Raw genomic sequence first — 18411 nt, 5'->3', positions numbered from 1 at the left:
GTGTAGGCCAGTCTTGCCATGTCATGTTATGATGATTTATATCACACACCGCTGCCATTTAAATGGACTCCAGGGGCCCTTGCGGTTCCAAAATGGAAAGTGGGGTGGATTGGTTAAGGGAGAAAGATGGAAAAGAAAAACGTGCTCAGCTGTTGATGTGTGTAGAACCAGGAGTAATGGACATCTGTGCGGGTGTGTTTTGCTTTGTACACTGGAAAAGTATTGTTGACAGATGGGAGGCATTCAGTGTTTGACTTGTTGGGTTTTGAAGCTAATGGGGTTTAGGGGAGTTAGTTGGTTTGAGAGATTTGTGGTTTGGGAGCATTTAAGCAAGTGGGTTTTCTCTAGCTGTCTGAGGCATGTATGGTCAGTATGTGGTAAGAGTGGCTGTGTAGGAGATAGTAGGTTTTGGGTAACAAGTTGTGGCTAGCCATGGGGTGCAGTGCAACTGTGCGATTCGTGTTTGTTGGGGCACCCACTTTTAAACCTGCGTGGGAAGTGCATTGCTTCAGATCTTCATGGGCTAATGTTAGGGTTGTCTGGGTGTGGAGGAACCGCATGGGGGAAGTTAGTATTGCCGAGATTGGGCTAAATATGTCTCGAGTAACACGTTTGTCTCTACACACTTAGGAAGAATGTTGGGCACATACAATTATTCGGGACCTATCAATCCACTATCATGGGAACTTGGATTTGAAATGCCTTTGAAGAAAAGCTTGAGCATTTGATGGAAAATATGTTATGCCCCCACAAGGGATGATCGGTATCTGGTTGTTGTTGGTTAGCTTCTATGCTGAAATGCTGAATAACCAGGTTTATAGTAATTTATGAAAAGTCAGGTGGTCTTCCGATGTCCTGATTTCTTTAGAAATCGAGTTCCATAGTTTGTCTATGAGAATGGAGAAAGCTGTTCCTCTGAATTTAGTTTTCTCAAAGTGCCTTGATTCAATTAGCAAGTCAGTACTTTGATCATGTTTGCTTTACTCTTGATGGCCATAAAACATGTCAGAATATATCCTGACAATCCCCCCCTCCCCCTTTTCATCACTGTGGGAATGAGAAGGGATTTATCAAGATATGACATTGTAGCCTCACCCTCCGCACACCATATTCAAACATCGATTAATTTCTCCTTTCGCTCACGCACATATACAAGACACTCTCTCATTCACTTGTGCACATTTACAGATACAAGAACTTGCATGTGCACATACATACATAGATTACCTGATGCCCCAGTCCTGACATTGGCCCTCATTACGACCCTGGCGGAGGTCCATGGTGCAATTTGCACCATGGACCATGGCGCAGAGCTGCCAACTCCGCCATGGGGGTTGACGGACTTACCGCCCCATTCCGACCTTGGCGGGGCGGTAAATCCCCAATCCCCATTTACCCTTCCCCATTCCCATTTTTGCCCCATAGGGTATAATGGGAGTGGGGAAGACGTTAATTACGCCACCGTAGAATACGGTGGCGTAATTAACGAGGGGACCCGTAGCGCCATGGATTTTTCCGCCCGGAGAATCCGGGCGTAAAAATCGCCATGGCGCTACGGAAAGTCCTAATCTGGCGGAGAGGTACGCCATGCATTACGCTGGCGTAAACCCCTCTCCGCCAGGGTCGTAATGAGGGCCATTGTCTTCAACAGAGGCCATCCGGCACCCGCAGTACATTAACTGGAACTGGGAAGTACAGAGAGCATATCCCAAACAGCACCCATGCAGGTTTAAATTAGCAGGAAGGCACAAGAGTGCATGTAGGCAATTGTAGGCCTGCAGTTCCACAACCTGCATCCACAGCTGGCTCTGCAAGGCTGGGGAACTAATACACTGTAATCCCTTACATGGCTTATTGAGCATGCCTGCTGGGGAACTTAAACTGTCAAAGGAAAACCACATTTCCCTTTGTCTATTAAAGCCAATCCAGTAGCGTCTGGGAGTGCTTTCACAGGAATGGCTTTGGCACATTCATAATGGGAGATGGATGGGTTGGTGCCACATCACCCATTATGGAGGCGCCATCACAGTTTTTTTTTTACGATACTCGAATTAACATTACAATGTTTGTTACATTGAATCATATATAATGATTCAGATAGCCTCAGGATTCAGATGTGAGTGTAGAATGTCTACAATGTCATTCACTTCTTGACCTCCATGACAAACATCAAAAGTAAGGGTAGGTAACAGTGACTGTTTATATGCACAGAGAAGGCAATCGCAAATGTTTAGTTATATTTAAGACAGCTTGCCCATCTGTAATGAAATGACTAATTATTTGCAGGAAATCAATATTGAGTAGTAGATAATACACCTACTCAGCCCCATACTACTAAATCAGCAGTGACAGCACAGCCTGGCAGGTGTACCTCCTTTGCCTTTTATGCTAATGTGGGCCGAGGACAGTCTACAGGAGTGATATGAGCCAGCAAACATGCTTCCAAACAACAATAGTACTAGGATACCAAAATACAAGAATGTTCTAGAAAAAAAAGCACATTTCATTATGTAAACAAATCGAATTCACCTCTGTAAGAGTATACAGAATATGCAAACTTTAAGGTGAAAGGAGTACCCGGTATTGAGATAGGCAAGATTTTCAGCACCAATGTTCAGATTCAATGTAGATGTCATGAACAAGGTAAGGAGTTGGGTCCAAAATGTTACAAGGGATGTTAATCCAGAAGGTCGATACAAATACTAATTCCCTTTTAAGCTCTTTAGGCATCATTGAGACAGACTCATTGGTGCTTTGCAATGGTTTAAGTTGGCATCAAGATGGTTGAGCTGATAGTTCCCAAAGGATTGAGTGCATTGAGATGGTGGAGTCAGCTCGAAACGGACTAGCAACGAAATGCAGTTCTGCCTTGGTGATCCACTCAAATCATGTGAAGAACAGAGAGTTTCAGAATTTTAAAGATTTTCTCCCTTCTTGAATCCTTTATCTTCACTTCTCTGTCAGATGACTTTTGGCAGACTATACACCAATAGAGACCCAAGCAAAATCCTTCATCCTCTGAAGTCAAAAGATGATTTCAATAAAGGGGTGTTCTCATCCCTTTATATGGTCATTCTTTGACAGTGGATTGTTCAATTTGAAACCTGCTGCTGGGATCAGGGTCTATTCTTGCACATATTTCAAAAAAGGTAGCAGGCGCTCCTCTCCAGAAAGAACATGGCATGATAACCTGTTCTGAGATGACAGTTTGCAGCACATGCTTTTTGCTCACTGTACCTTTCACAGATGGGAAATATCCATTTGCCTATCAGTCTTTGTCCCGCCCACATGGGCATTCCAGCACCGAAATGCTATGGCAATTCCTCTCTGAACAAGAGTACCAAAAGCAACCCCATACATGTGTTTCAGCCTTGTTGGGCCTCATCAGTGAGGTGAAGCTTTGTCTCTCTGAGCACAGTGAGCAGGGAGTCCACGTCTGGTTGCCCCCAGGTAACTCAGGGTGACCAACCCCAAGTTCCTGTCAAATATTTCAAAAAGGTAGCAGGCGCTTCTCTCCAGAAAGAACATGGCATGATAACCTGTTCTGAGATGAGAGTTTGCAGCACACGCTTTTTGCTCACTGTACCTTTCACAGATGGGAAATATCCATTTGCCTATCAGTCTTTGTCCCGCCCACATGGGCATTCCAGCACCGAAATGCTATGGCAATTCCTCTCTGAACAAGAGTACCAAAAGCAACCCCATACATGTGTTTCAGCCTTGTTGGGCCTCATCAGTGAGGTGAAGCTTTGTCTCTCTGAGCACAGTGAGCAGGAAGTCCACGTCTGGTTGCCCCCAGGTAACTCAGGGTGACCAACCTTGCAAATATTTCAAAAAAGGCTGCAAACTCTCATCTCAGAACAGGTTATCATGCCATGTTCTTTCTGGAGAGGAGCGCCTGCTATCTTGTTTATCTATATTTGCAAGGAACTTGGGGTTGATCACCCTGAGTTACCTGGGGGTAACCAGAGGTGGACTCCCTGCTCACTGTGCTCAGAGAGGCACAGCTTCACCTCACTGATGAGGTCCAACAAGGCTGAAACACGTGTATGGGGTTGCTGTTGGTACTCTTGTTTAGAGAGGAATTGCCATAGCATTTCGGTGCTGGACTGCCCATGCGGGCGGGACAAAGACTGATATGCAAATGGGTATTTAAGGTACAGAAACAAGCTGCAAAGTCTCATCTCAGAACAGGTTACCATCCCATGTTCTTTCTGGAGAGGAGCGCCTGCTATCTTTTTTGATCTATTCTTGCACATGTCACTCAGGGAACGCGTTGCCTGCATAAAGTGAGGATGGGGCACAGGAATTAAGGGACTCCTAGGAGATTCCATGATGTGGGGGACCATTCTCTGGACTTGTATGCCTCGCCTGGCTACTCTAACTCTGACAGATAGTGGAGGATGTGTGCAAGTTTATCCATCCAGCCTGAGTAACTGTGGATATTTGTGTCACTGAATTGTTTATGAATACTTGAAGGGGTGATTCCAAAGATTTTGCAAACATCACTTCTGGTCAGTTTCATAACAGTGACTTTGAGTTTCCCAGGCAAAACAGATAAAAAACACTGGAACATGTGGGAGCTGCCAGCTATACAGGCAGTGCTAGCCTGCTCCCACTCTACTGTTTCGCAGGTGTGCTTGAGTGGAAGACATAGTAACCCGTTTTTGCGCTGTAAACATGGAGCAGGAATGCACATTTGTCCTCTTCCTCCCAAAAGATAATCTTATTGTGAAGATCTGGTGAACGTTAACCTGAGCTTGACGCTCTTGAATGCCTCCAGTTACGTTTCTATTTACTTTTACTTTTTCAAGATGCATGATGCAGGTATTCTCTCTGTCTTTATTCTTTCTCTCTCTTTTTTTGTGCATTAGTTAATTACACATTTTCGCCACATCAAAATACACACAATATGAAACAAACAGCCTTTAACGCTTTTAGCTGTTGAAGTGTTTTCTGCTAACACAGGGATATTAGCTGTACAGTTAGACAAGCGTGTTTTCATGCAGCGCAGCGTGGCTTTTCGCAAAGTGAGAAATGAAGCTTTACGTGTGTAAAGTTTGCAGATTCAGGGCGTTTTTAACAGTTTTACCTCCAGCAGGCTATCACTCCTTCACGTTTAGGCAGACTGTTCCTGCTGTCATCAAGACCCTCTCAGAAGCAGTGATGGTTTCACCCTACACCCTGGCTCCTGCAATGTCTACCAGGACTGCCATTCCTTGGTCACAGATTTTCAACCACGTGCGCACAAACTCGCTCTTCTAGGAGTTTTGGTTGTCAGGCCAGTCCACGGTGCAGAGCACAGAGTAGGCAGGCGTGGCAATACATTTTCACACAAGTAAGTTGCTCCTGCCAAGACTGCCAAACCTTGGCCAAAACCTCACCTCAACATGCTCATTTAACAAGCTCCTCCAGGGATTTTGACTTTAAGGCCAGTACACTGTGTAAAGCACCAAGTCGGCAGGGGTAGCAGTAAAATTCCACACTGGTTAGATTCTCCTGCTAAATTGCCACACTTTACATCTGCAAATTACACTTGGCGTCTCCGACCTGGGCTAACGCAGGTGGAGGGATGCTATTCCCCCACAACACTGCATAAAGCCCTGACGTCTAGTAAGGTTTATCTTGCAAATGAAGTCCCTCCTTTGCTAATAGCAATGCACACCAGACTACCAGAGCCTACAAGGCAACCCACCTGCAGGGTACAGATTGTACTCACCGCAGGGTCGCCAAGCTTCAAAGCAAAGCTGAGCTAAGCCAGAGAAGTTTTGCTTGAGAGAGGTATGTACCTCACCTCGCTCACCTCACTTCTCATCTCACTTCACGCTTCTTGCTCCCAGAGCCTATTCTCTCCACCTACTCTCTCTGTCCCTCAGGCAGGCAGGCAGTGGGGTCTCCCCCAGGTCTCGGACACATTCCTGCACACATTTGCACTAGAGGAAAATCCCTAGAGTTTTTTGCATTGTCTGTCAGGCAGCACTGTGCCTGCTCACAGAGACACACAGACAGAACATAGCCACTTCCTACAGACAGGAATCTCTCCATCTGTTGGTCTCTCTTTCCCTCCCTCTGCTCTCTCCCCTGTCTCTCACTCACTCTCTGCTCTCTCTAACTCTGTCTCACTCGCTGTCTTACCATGTGGATGAGAGTTGTGTTCTCAGGTCCATGTTTGCTGAAGCCTCCTCATCCCTACCCATCCCCCATCCCACCCAGATGTACAGTTCCACAATGTCTCCAAAACAGAGTTTGCTGACATCCTTAAGAGCTTAAAACCATCCAGACGCAAAGGGGATATATGCCAAGCCAACATCATCAAGAATTGCGCTGAACTCCTCATCCCATTCCTCACCTGCTTTATCAATGCCTTCTTATCCTCTAGCACATTCCCAACCAGCTTGAAAGAAGCAAGGGTCCTCCCCCTCATCAAAAAACCCACGCTATACCCGTAGGTACCAACAACTCCTGCCCTATCACAACAGTACCCTTCCTAAAAACCCTTGATAGGAAGGCCTACATCCAAATTCTGCATTTCCTCGAAGACAACCATATCCTAGGTATGCGCCAATCAAAATTCTGACCAGGCCATGGAACAGACTCAGATGTTTTAGACCTTAAAAATCAACTTGATTACTTCAGAGATGACTGAAAGGCAGCTCTCCTCTTGCTCTTGGACCTACCATCCATCTTTGATCTGGTCAGTCATAAAATACTATGCCATTACTTAGTATCTGGTGCCAAATTCTTGCAAGAGGCCACTATGTGAGTAGCATCTTTCCTCACAGACAGAACATGCAGAGTGTTCTCCAAAATAACTCATGCCCCCCATCGCCCCATCTAATGTGGAGTGCCCCAAGGCTCATATTTCTCCTCCACCCTCTACAATATATTCACCAAACCTCTCTTTGACTTCCTGGACTCCATCAACATCTCATACACCAACTATGCCGATGACACCCAGATCCTCCTACCCCTCTCTGACAACCACTCTGAAGACTCAATCACTCTAAATACTATCTACTCAACTGTCAAAGCCTGGCTGGCACCAATGACCTCTGTCTAAATAATGAGAAGACAGAGATTCTGATGGTGGAACCACCACCAGTAATCAAGAAACTGAACTCCTCATACTCCACCTTCATCATTGACGGCCTCCAGATCCCAGTATCCGCCAAGATGAAGACTATGGGTGTCTACCTCAATGCAATTCTGTCCATGACTCGATATCGCCTCCTCCACAGCTTACACCACTAAGCTAATCAACGCCTCCAGGCCTTTCCTATCCCCTAAAAACTCCCTCACCATTGCCAGAGCTCTCACTGGATCTAAGCTTGATTATTGCAATGCACTTTTTGCAGGAACCTCGGCTCACAACTTCTGCAAACTGCAGGTGATCCAAAACAATGTCATCCACGCTGCACTCAACATTCTGAAACATGATCACATTTTAGGAGCTTGACGAGATGCCCACAGGTTTTCAGTCCGAGAAAGAATCATGTTCAAAACAATATCCGTTACAAACAGATGCCTCTCCAACAGCGCGCCTCCTTACCTGTCACAGAAATTCACAAAAGCACAGTCCTCCAGGCCTGTAAAACAGACCTACACACACCGGCTCACCCAACCAAGGTTTCACCAAGTGAAAGGGGGCAGTTCAAATTTCCAAATGGTTGCAGCCAGACAATGGAACACTTTACCATCCAGCCTAAGAGCTGAAAAATCATACTGGACCTACAGAAAAGCACTAAAAACGTGGCTCTTCAACTGAACCCACCAATTATTCATCTTGACATGTATGTGTATCTAACTGGTCCGAGGGCTTTTGCACACTTTATAAATGTACAAATAAATAAAATAGATTATTTTCTTATAGCATTTTATCATTTCAAGATGGACAGTCTGGGACACTCCTATCTTACCCTTCTGAAAAATCCTTGTCAGAAATAGATTGTGACCTTTGGCACTAGTGAGGGTTCCTGCATGTGTTGCGTACATTCAAAGAGCATTTTGTGGAGGCTAGAATGACCACAGGTCTTCATATTCACAAATACATCTGCAATACTGATTTAGACAACATCAGGATTAAGATGTAAGGAGACATTAAGTGCAACATCAGTAACCTCCATTAGGATTCAAGGAGAGAATCTTAAGAATAGGTGGATTAAGTAAAACTATCAGAAAGAATGATAAGTAAAATGAGGTCTGTGCAAGGAAAGCAGACGACAGATGGCCATAACACATGATCTACATTGGTCTACGAGTAAAAGAGAGGCAATTGCTGACTATTGATAGCTGGCAGTAAAATATATGATAGGGCACATAATTAATATGAATGGACTGTGCATTCCTAGAAAGCAAAACTCTTGAATCTGAGTGAGTAGAGACTTCAAACGGCTGTGATGTGTCATGTCCCTAGATGGAGTAGTTATATACATGTAATCTCGCAGCACACTGAATTAGTGTGCTTGCACCTTTGACCTGTGACAATTTTAAGGCACAGATTCAAATAATGGAGCAGGCGATTCAATCTTTCATCCTTTGTAATATTACCAAAATGGCCCTTGCTACAAAGTGCTATGTAATGACAAAAACTCTGGTACTAAGCTGTATTTTATTTTAAATAATTATTATCATTAAACTATTACACAGTATCGTCATGTATTGCTAGCTATGGAGATTAAGAACCATGCTGTGCACTACAAGCAATGTTGTATTTTTTAATAGCATGCCTTCTTTCTTTTCTGAAAGTACATGAATCCTGACAGAAATACTCTGTCACAATGATGTTGCCCAACACTAATAAAGCTATCCACTTCTTTTTCTAGGGATTGCAAAATTAGAAGAAGGGGATGAGGTGCTTCTCACAATTCCGCGACTAAAGGCCAACATCTCTTTGGATGGTGATGGCACCTTCTTTGGTGCAATAAGACTCATGTGACGCTAATTAGCCCTTCTACTTGGAGACCGTTACTATCGCCTTCACTTGAGCGCGGAGGGCATGACATCAAGTCGTCACTTCGTACAGCCTTTCCTTTCCGGTCTGCTGTGCAAAATGGGGGACTTCAATAGAAAACTGTCTGCCTCAATTACAAAAAGTATCATGTATTTTAAGAACTGATGAAATGTTGTTTCAAGATAACGTGCTGTAAATCAACTACGATATGAGCCGATGTTCACATTGTGACTTCTTTCCCTTCTTAATGCATAGGGGTTCGAATATCTGCCCTAATAATTTCTTTTTTTAAAAGTTTTTTTGATTAGTGCATTTCAATATCCAAGAAAACCCTTTAGCACATAGAAATTTAACAAATTATTACATTTCATTATATATCAATTAAAAACAATAATAAAAAAATCAATATTAAAACATAGAGCATACATGTACAACATTAAGGCACCCATTCACTATTAATAAATAATTCACTTTGTTAAGATACTTCCAGTTAAAACATTAAAATGTGCAAGTTAGACTATGTAGCCATCCCTATGTCATGGCAATCAAACTTATTTCATGGGTTAGAGGATGATTGAATTAGACATAATGCTTTCTTCCAAACATAAAAGGCAGCTACTGTCATCACTATAGATTCAGTTTCATAAAGACCACTCCAAAATTGATCTATGTCTGTGAATTCAATTGATGGAATAATAATTATGTCGCCCTACAAGTATACACTATTCAAAATGGGAGAAGAGGTAAGAATATGTCTAGTAGTTTCGCCTGATTATTTGCATTGTCGGCACCTTCTATCCTCATATAATATCCGAGTCCAACTGCCAACATACTCCAATGTAGGAAGGATGTTATACCGCATAAAAGTAATACATCTTAATTGTCTACAACATATCCTAGTAATATATCTACATGCTAGGTTTGGTCGAAAGTCTTGAGTACCGTATGTTTTATAATTGTTCTTATTATGAGGTGTTCTCAATCCAAGTCCCAGACCTTAGTTTTACCTTTTAATATAGTTAGTGCATTGGGGAGATCAATCAAATGCCATAGTTAGCCCTAGATTACTCAGGACATTTGTCACAGTATCCCATAGTTCACTTAGGAAATGGTTAGTTTGTTTACAATTATATTTTTTTGCAATTAATCCCAATAGTAATTCTGTCCTCAAATGCGGGGTATATATTACGAAAGTACAACATTACAACATGATAGTAACCATGGAGATCTTCATGATGATAAGCCAAGCTCTATTATCAGTGCTTCCACAGGAACTGATGATGGTACTCCAAGTATGGTACTCCAGGTATGGAGTGAAGAAGCTTTCCTTCCAACTTTTCTATCCACCTGATTTTAGATTCAGAAAGTACCAAAAGTCCATACAAGATTCCTGGAGCTATGCCCGTCCTATAGATGTTAATGAGTAGTTACGTCCTCCCTTATTGCTAATTAACTTTTTTATTACCAACCATTTCCTCAGTACCCTGGAGGTGACAATGTCACCATAGAAATCACATTCAGGGCAATATTTGATTGGAGCCCCAAGATACACATATTTTTCTACAACTTCAAGTGTTTTCTGATTTATCGTCCATATAAAGTGAATTTTCTTTCTAGCCCTCCCTCCAATCATTACAACATTAGTTTTGGATATGTTGATTTTAAGATTATTTTGTTTTGTATAAAATAACAGAGCATCTTTTGAATGCTGCAGTCCAATGTGGGTATTATCCAACAAGATGGTATCATCCGCATAGTTTAGCTACACTCCCGCTCACCCCGAAATGATGGTGGAAAGTTGCAAGCAGTTCCAATAGCTAAATCCAAATGAAACAGCCGGGGTGCAAGCACACACCCCACCCCTGCTTAAGACCTCGATTGGCCGTATGTGTTGTGTTATCAGGCCTTCTTTATTTATACGCACAACAAGCAATGTCACCGAATACATTGTCTTAAGTAAATATAGCCGACTGGCATTGATTCCCCAATGACTCATAATAACGGACGACAGACTGAATTAAAAGCTTTGGAGAAATCCACGAAGCAGAGATAGAGTTTCTTTGGTCTATGACCTACGGTCCCGGCCATGGCACAATGCAAAGCACAGATGTTATGAATGGTGCCATGACCTTTTCGGAATCCTGTCTGATACTTATGTATCAGACCATTTTTCTCAGCCCATGTATTGAGATGTTTTAGTAACAAGGTCTAAGATATCTTTTGGCTGGTATCCATCATGGCAAGTACTCTATAGTTAGCGGGATCATCCACCTTCCCTTTCTTAAATACTGGGATTAGGATGGATTCCCACCAACTAATTTGAATAGCCGCTGTTGCCATGATATTTAAGAATAGACGCTCAAATAATTGTACCCAAAGTTCAACATCAATTAGCCTTGATTATGGCATTGCCGACATCATCAGGGCCTGGTGCCCTGGAACTCTTTTGTTTTTGATGATATCATGTAGTTCAGTAATATCACATACAAGGTCACCCTTTGAAGGCGAATGACATATTTCAATTTCAGGAGTCCTATTTTCAGGATCATAGTACAATTCAGTAATGGCTTTTATCCAAAAAAGACTCTGATATTGAATTCTGTTCCTGGGATGTTTGTCCCACAGTAAAGTTTCTAATCATAGCCCAAAGCTTTCTGTTATCATTACTCCTTAATAATTGATGTAGCAATTTCCAGTTGACATTGGTTGGTGTATATTTATGGGCTCTAAGCCAATTCTTGTATTGGGTTGATAGCTTAGCAGGTTCTATCACTTTATCCTCACAAGCTATCAGACTATTCTTTTTAACCTGGGCTCTAAACCGTTGATAGGCCCTGTTTTTCTGATGCATGATACTTAAGGGATATATCAAATGGGCTCTTGTGTGTACTATACCTAGCTCCGATCTCATGGTTCAAATCCAGTTGTTTTCCTGGAGAGCACATCATCTCTCTAATATCCTAACTATTGCGTTCCATCCATTTTACAAGGGACAGAAAATGTGCATATATGTACCTGGTCAATTTATGAAAATTACCTTACGTCCATATAATACGATTTCCCTGTGTATTGATCATAACCTTGGTATTAATATACTTCCTTTTGCGTGGATTAGATTATAATTGTGACCACATAAGAATTTACATTTGATGTATTTCCATATAGCTACATCTAGGTCAAAGTTCAACATCAATAAGGACGTAGTCCAAACAAGAGGACGTTAGGAAGTTCAATTATTTGACCAGGTAATGCATTGCTTACTTAATGCTTGTCCCTTGTTATTCAAACAATTAAAATCATGGGAATGTATTAGTATTCTCCAGTCATACTCTCCTTCCGACTGTCTTGTATTCACTACTTGGAAAATTCCATTCATATCAGCACCAATGCAGGTTTGCAAATGATTGTGCAAATTAGATGCATTAAAATCTCCTGCTAGAACTGCATTCCCTCCTGGACAGTTCACCACCCAATGAGACAGCAGGTTATTAATAGTTTTTGGAACCTTTTTGGTGGCAATGCCATCCGGTGGATCATAGATGTTTACAATCAGCGTACGTGTTTTCATACATTTCGGATCACAGAGAATAGCTGGCAGAACACAAGGGTTTTGGGACCCACTAAAAAGGGTTTTGACTCAAATTGTACGTAGGCTCCGATAGCAAGGCCACCATAAGTACAACCTTTGGCTTTCTGCCTAAAGGACATGATCTCCATCAACATTAAATTCTTTAATTGCCTGGGTTTCTCAAAGAATGAAAACATCACTATTAATGATGTAAGAATCACCTGGTGGATGAGTCCGAAATGATCTATAACCCCTGGTATTCCAACATATCCACTTAATACTATTACTCTGTTCAGAATGCCAGCTACCTTTTATCCTAAAAATATCAGGTAGCCAATGTACTACTGCCTTGTTTTGACCACTTTCCTCCCTACTTCTGACCAATGAAGCCTGCAAACTGGATCTCTCTGACATTGGCGCATTAGAAGTGTTTACATAATTTGGGCCTGCATACTGTGAGCTCAAATGCATATTCTCCATCGCCTTGGTCACATGTTTCCTACCCACAGTAACTTGGAAGCCCATATTGTTTAGCTCTGTTATGCATGAGCTTAAATGGGCAACTACAACTGGAGATATGAATTTCATGAGGGCCCAATTAGTTCGGCTATCAATTACTGGTAATTCAATATGGCGCAAACCCTCTTTACTTATTGTTGAGAGTCGAGGTATTTTACACCAAAAATGTGTGATTTAAGAAAGTACTCTCAACTCTCAGATTCAATTCCTCTAATTTAACTCACTTCCCACATTGTACAAAACCTCCAGATTTATATTGAGCTGTGTTGCCATGTTATATTTCATTGAAAGAGCTGTTTTTGTACGACATGTTAGCTTTTTTTCCTTGTGTGGACAGCACTATATCATTAGCATAAACCTGGCCTTGGGTACGGAATACTGCACTATAACTGGGGGCCCTGAAGGTTTGTATTTATGTCTGTCTGACAATTAGGGAGAAATAAAGGCGGCCCCCATGAAATGCCACTCGTGGGTGCTACAGTTCCTGTGTTCGGCAACATAAGTGGCATTGTAGGGTGTTCGTAGGCAGGTTGAAGCCATCTATCCATGGGTCCCTGCAAATAAACTTGTCTGACGGTCCCATCGCCTTGGTCTCTGGTTACTTTGTGTCTCACTACCAGGCCAGGTGCACCGTCCCTCTGCGGGCTATGCTGTATAGCATCTATTATCCTTTCATTAAGCACCACTATATGTTTATTCAGTGCACTGGGTTTGGTCATCAGCCTCAACTTTCGTTTCCTTCTATGTGTCCTACATGGACGAGACATACATCCACAATTTAATTAGGATTAATTTTGTCGATTTCCACCTCTGTTGATATAGGTAACAATAGTATTTCTAAAGTCACAGAACGCCGACCCACGGGTAAAATTGGAATAGGAGATTCCTGCTCCTTAAATATTCCCACCAACACAATTTCATTATTAACATGAGTCTTAACATGTGACTGTTCCGACTGTGCTCCGGGTGGGAGTCTAGAATAACGTCAAGAATCTTTGCCAAGACATATTTAAGTTGACGTTGCTGATCTGCCATTCCTGCAGACAGTACAAATAGTGAGTCAAGCTTTGCAGACATAATTTAACAGACGAGGTATTCTTTCTTTTTTTCTGAAATAGATGACGCGTTCATCAACGATGTGCTTTCCTCAATACGACCGTACTGCGACGACTCTGATGTAGATACAAGTCTTTGTAAAACAGGGTTCATAGGCAGATTGGCTCCTATAATATTATCATACCCCTCTGATGCACTCATCTGAACATCTACCCCACCTACAGAGGTTCTTTGCAAGCACAGGCACATGTTTAGCAGAGAGTTCTCATTACCATTAGTAGGCGACCCAAAAAAGGATTTCCCCAATATAACTTCTGGACGTTCCGTAGTGGGTGGGAGGTCATTAGAGTTACTTCCCTCAAGCATTTCAGGATTATTAGGTGGGAAGGACAGGTTACCTTAAATTGGTTGTCAGCAGCAATTTCCTGTTTGTGCTTTTTTACAGGGGGAGCCATTAGTTCTTTCCTCAGTCGTGACTGGACTTCGATTATGCTTCCCTGCTCGATGTACGGATCTTCGGAGAGTATATTTTTGCTGCTTGGCCATTTTCATATTTAAGACAAATAAAAGTCACAACAGAATACAAAAGCTGTGCAGTTCACTCACTGGCGTTGTGTAGATGCTGTCCAACCACACCCACGGTGGATTTGAACACACTGGGGGAGGGGGGGGGGCATTCTACTAACCCTCCCCACCGTCCCCACCCTGCCCACAGTTGGACAAAAGGAAGGCTTCTGCCGCAATTCGCGGTGCCTTGCGCCATCGCGAGGTTTAAGTATTGCACAATTTACAGTAATAGGCTCCAATTTCACACACCTCGAGCTGGCAAGGAAATCCAAAAACGTCTTGCCCCACCCAATGCCACAGATACAAGGAACACTTCTGCCGCACTTCGCCCTAATATTAGCTCGTTGCCCCAATTGTGAGTCTAACATCGCTAGATGTAGGGAGTCCGTATGGCCGGATGCTGCAGGAATATATATTATTAGGAAGCAAGGAGTTGTGTGTCAAATAAAGCACCCCAGGGAGACGTATAGGGCTCAATTCATGGAATTTTTTGCACAGTTCAAAGTGACCTTGCACTGCCAGCACGAACCCTGATTCATGGGACTGTGCAAAGTCAGTGCAAGTGGTCATTTCTGCAGTACAAAAGGACTTTGCACTGCAAAAAAACACTTAGCACAGTTCCATGAATAAGGGTTTGTGTCAGCAGTGCAAATTCACTTTGAACCGTGAAAAAAATTCCATGAATCAGGCGCATAATGTCTATGAAATGTATCTAATGCCGGTCTTGAATCTCATTATGAGTAGGTGCACCTGTCAGCTAATGTACACATTCCAGGTAAAATCTGAAAACCAACGAAAGCGAACCTCGAGAGTGTTTAATGCCACTTGGAACTCCGAAGTGGTACACATAATGTTACCCATATATAATTGTACATATCACCCTCTGACATCATAACTGGGAGATTTGATGTAGGCGAAAACTACTTATCTATATTTCATGTTGTGTATGGTCCGCGTGCATCCATTTTACACCTGCTGCTTTGTTCCAATGGACGGGCACTGCATGAGCGCAGAGGGGAGGCATGAAGGAACTATATAAAACATAAAAAACATATTTAAAAATAAAATAAAAAATAAAATAAACAAACATGAAACAATACCAGGTTACCTCCCAGTTCTCTCCACAACAGCCCAGAAAATGAAAAGAGGACATGCCACATTCCCCACTGCTGAGATGTCACAGCAATTGATTTTGAATTCTATAATCCTCTGCCAGGATGTCACAGCAGGAAGAGGACACATTCAGAAAGGGAAATAGTTGCTGAAGGATTCCTATGAGCGTACCCAAAACGCTATAATGTTATTGCTAGTCACGAAGGAGTTCCTGGACAAACAGTTGTATGAGTCTGGCTGTGTGTCTTTCTATCACCAAATAAAGATGCACATTGCAAAACATATTTTTTCTCCACATAAGGTTGTATTTTATGTCATCCAATAATTGGGTGTCATTCCACGCACTCTCAGTAACCTGCTGCCATTTCTTTTCATAACTTTTCCCATTTTATACTGCAGTTCTATTTCACAAATGCTTTGTTTCCATCGCTATTTGCATCTCCTTAGCACTGTCATTTTTCCAATCGTGTCTGTCATTTCGTTCCACTTCTCTTTTTATCGTATCTTTGTTCTATATCTCACATTTTCTTTGAGCATTTCCTTTCATAATTATATTTGAACCTTCTTTTTCACTTCCACTTTCTGTTCCTTTACTCTAGATCTATTTTCGTGTTATGCATTGTCTTTTCTATTCATCGCCTTTGTCCAAATTCCTATTCTATTGTTTTCTGTTCCTTTTTAGTTGCTTTCTTTGGTTGCAGGATTTCACCTGTTATTTTAATGTCCTCCCCTCTTTTCTTTGTATCTTCTTTTTTCACCAACTCCATATTCTGTCGCTAAACAGAGAACCTATTGTACACACAGAAGTCGACATCTATAAGCCATTTCTCCCAACCTGCCAGTGACACAGGTGCTGACTGCTGGCTCTGTGCTGGTGCTTCTGCAGGGCTTATTACATCACCATGCAAGAACAAAAAATGATGACATTACTGTAGTCAAGCGATGTTCTTAGTGAAAGCAATATGTCATGCCCTAAGTTAAACGTATGGGATGAAGTGCCTCCATATGTTTGCTATAGGGACATTGCAATTCACTGATGAGCAACAGGACCATATAGAGTATGTGTGAGTTGTGTGCCGGTATGGGGTGCATTTTCTTTTTTCATACTGATGAACGTCTTTAATTCCTTACATTAAATGGCTGCCATGCCCATTGCGCTGCTTAAACACCTTTTTTAAAAATCTATTTTGGCCATCACTTTCATTTTCAGTTTTTTTTTCTCAACTTTTATGACTTCTTGCTTTTCTGCCTCAATCTTTCTATAACGTTCCTTTTGTGACTTTTTGTTTTTCCTTTAATCACTGAATATCTTTTTTATTCAGCCCTTTTTACATTTTCATATTGAATTTACATTTTTATCATTTTTGTACTCCACGTTCAAGATTTCTGTCATTTTCGTTTTTTCTTTGCATTTGTTCTCACCATCTCTTCTGCTACATTTGTCTATAGTGAGTTTTGAAAGTGTGAGAGTTCCTTGACTGGCTATGAACAAAACCAAATAATGGGTTGTATGGGATGGTGCCCACTCAGGAGCATCCATAATCACACGTTAGCAGTCGAGAACAGACTGGAGGAAAAATACCCATTTGCATAACAGTCTGGTCTAGCCTACAAGGACCACGAGGACAATCCAGCACCGGATTGCTGTGGTGTCATTTTAAAAAGAGATCTTCACAAGACTGAAAGAATAACATGTTTTATAGAGTCTAGATGTATGTTTATGGTGAAATCAATGTTTTAAATACTTGTTTTTAATGTCTCAATGAATTGGTTTATATGAAAGATAGGGATAAGATTTTTTAGTTTATTGAGAAAATAATTTTCTTTAAATGTGATAAACCTTTATGAACATGGGGCGTTATGTGATATTATGTGTATTTGTACAATGTTCTTTTCATTGTCAAAGGTTTATTTTAAGCCAAACCACAATAAAAAAAAATGCCTGCCAATTCTCCTCGGCACATGAATGCCCCTTGCAATCTTAAACAGCTGTTTCTACCTTTTGCAGCATCCTGAATGTGTGGTGCAGCAGCTCTGTAGACGCAGAGATCAAGGCCATTGTGTTGCATTTTTTCTTATGCTAAAGTTGTTGTTAAGCATCTATATTTGTATAGCCAATTACACTTCCTGGCACATGAGCTCTTTCCTCCTGATTAGGGGCAACTCTTAAAAGCAAATCTGTGTTCTACCTTCTGTGTATATACATTGTATGATCCAGGAACGTGATATATTTATATTTGTGCAACTTTGAAAACTTTAGAGATTCTACAATACAATATTACATGTCCTTAAATCAGCTGACACGTTTGTCCTCACTGATGTTATAAATATTGTAGCTGCGAGCCAAATAAATATGCATGTAGCAGATCTATTACTGTACTTTTCAAATTGCTTTTTAAAAAGTAATGTTTCCATCGTCAGTTGTTTTTTCTTGATAGTGCTTTGTTTTGAGAAAAAATATTATTTGTTTGTAAATAAATGTTTCTGTGACTAATCAGATTCCGGGGAACCAGTGTTTCTGGGTGAGTATCAGTTTCTAAACCACCAATAAGCCCCCACACCTCCAGTACACCAGAATTGATCCGAACAGATTGGAATAAACAGGCATAACAATTCGAATTATAAACCTCCTTGTCGA

The 18411-nt window shown here is 41.7% G+C and overlaps 1 protein-coding gene across 1 annotated transcript in view; it reads left to right on the top strand.

Moving 5' to 3' along the window:
• Positions 1-18272, top strand: part of TNFSF13B (TNF superfamily member 13b) — a 442987-nt gene extending 424715 nt beyond the window's left edge. The window contains exon 6 of the mRNA XM_069636568.1: positions 8823-18272. Coding sequence (XP_069492669.1) covers positions 8823-8935 — 113 coding nt within the window. The 3' untranslated portion in view covers positions 8936-18272. The remainder of the gene's footprint in view (positions 1-8822) is intronic.
• The last annotated feature ends 139 nt before the right edge of the window (positions 18273-18411 follow it).

Source organism: Ambystoma mexicanum, chromosome 7p (assembly GCF_040938575.1).
Source record: "Ambystoma mexicanum isolate Mex_15411 chromosome 7p, UKY_AmexF1_1, whole genome shotgun sequence".
NCBI classification, from domain to species: domain Eukaryota; kingdom Metazoa; phylum Chordata; class Amphibia; order Caudata; family Ambystomatidae; genus Ambystoma; species Ambystoma mexicanum.
The sequence above is the reverse complement of the archived record's forward strand: the minus strand, read 5'-3'. Positions and strand labels throughout refer to the sequence as shown.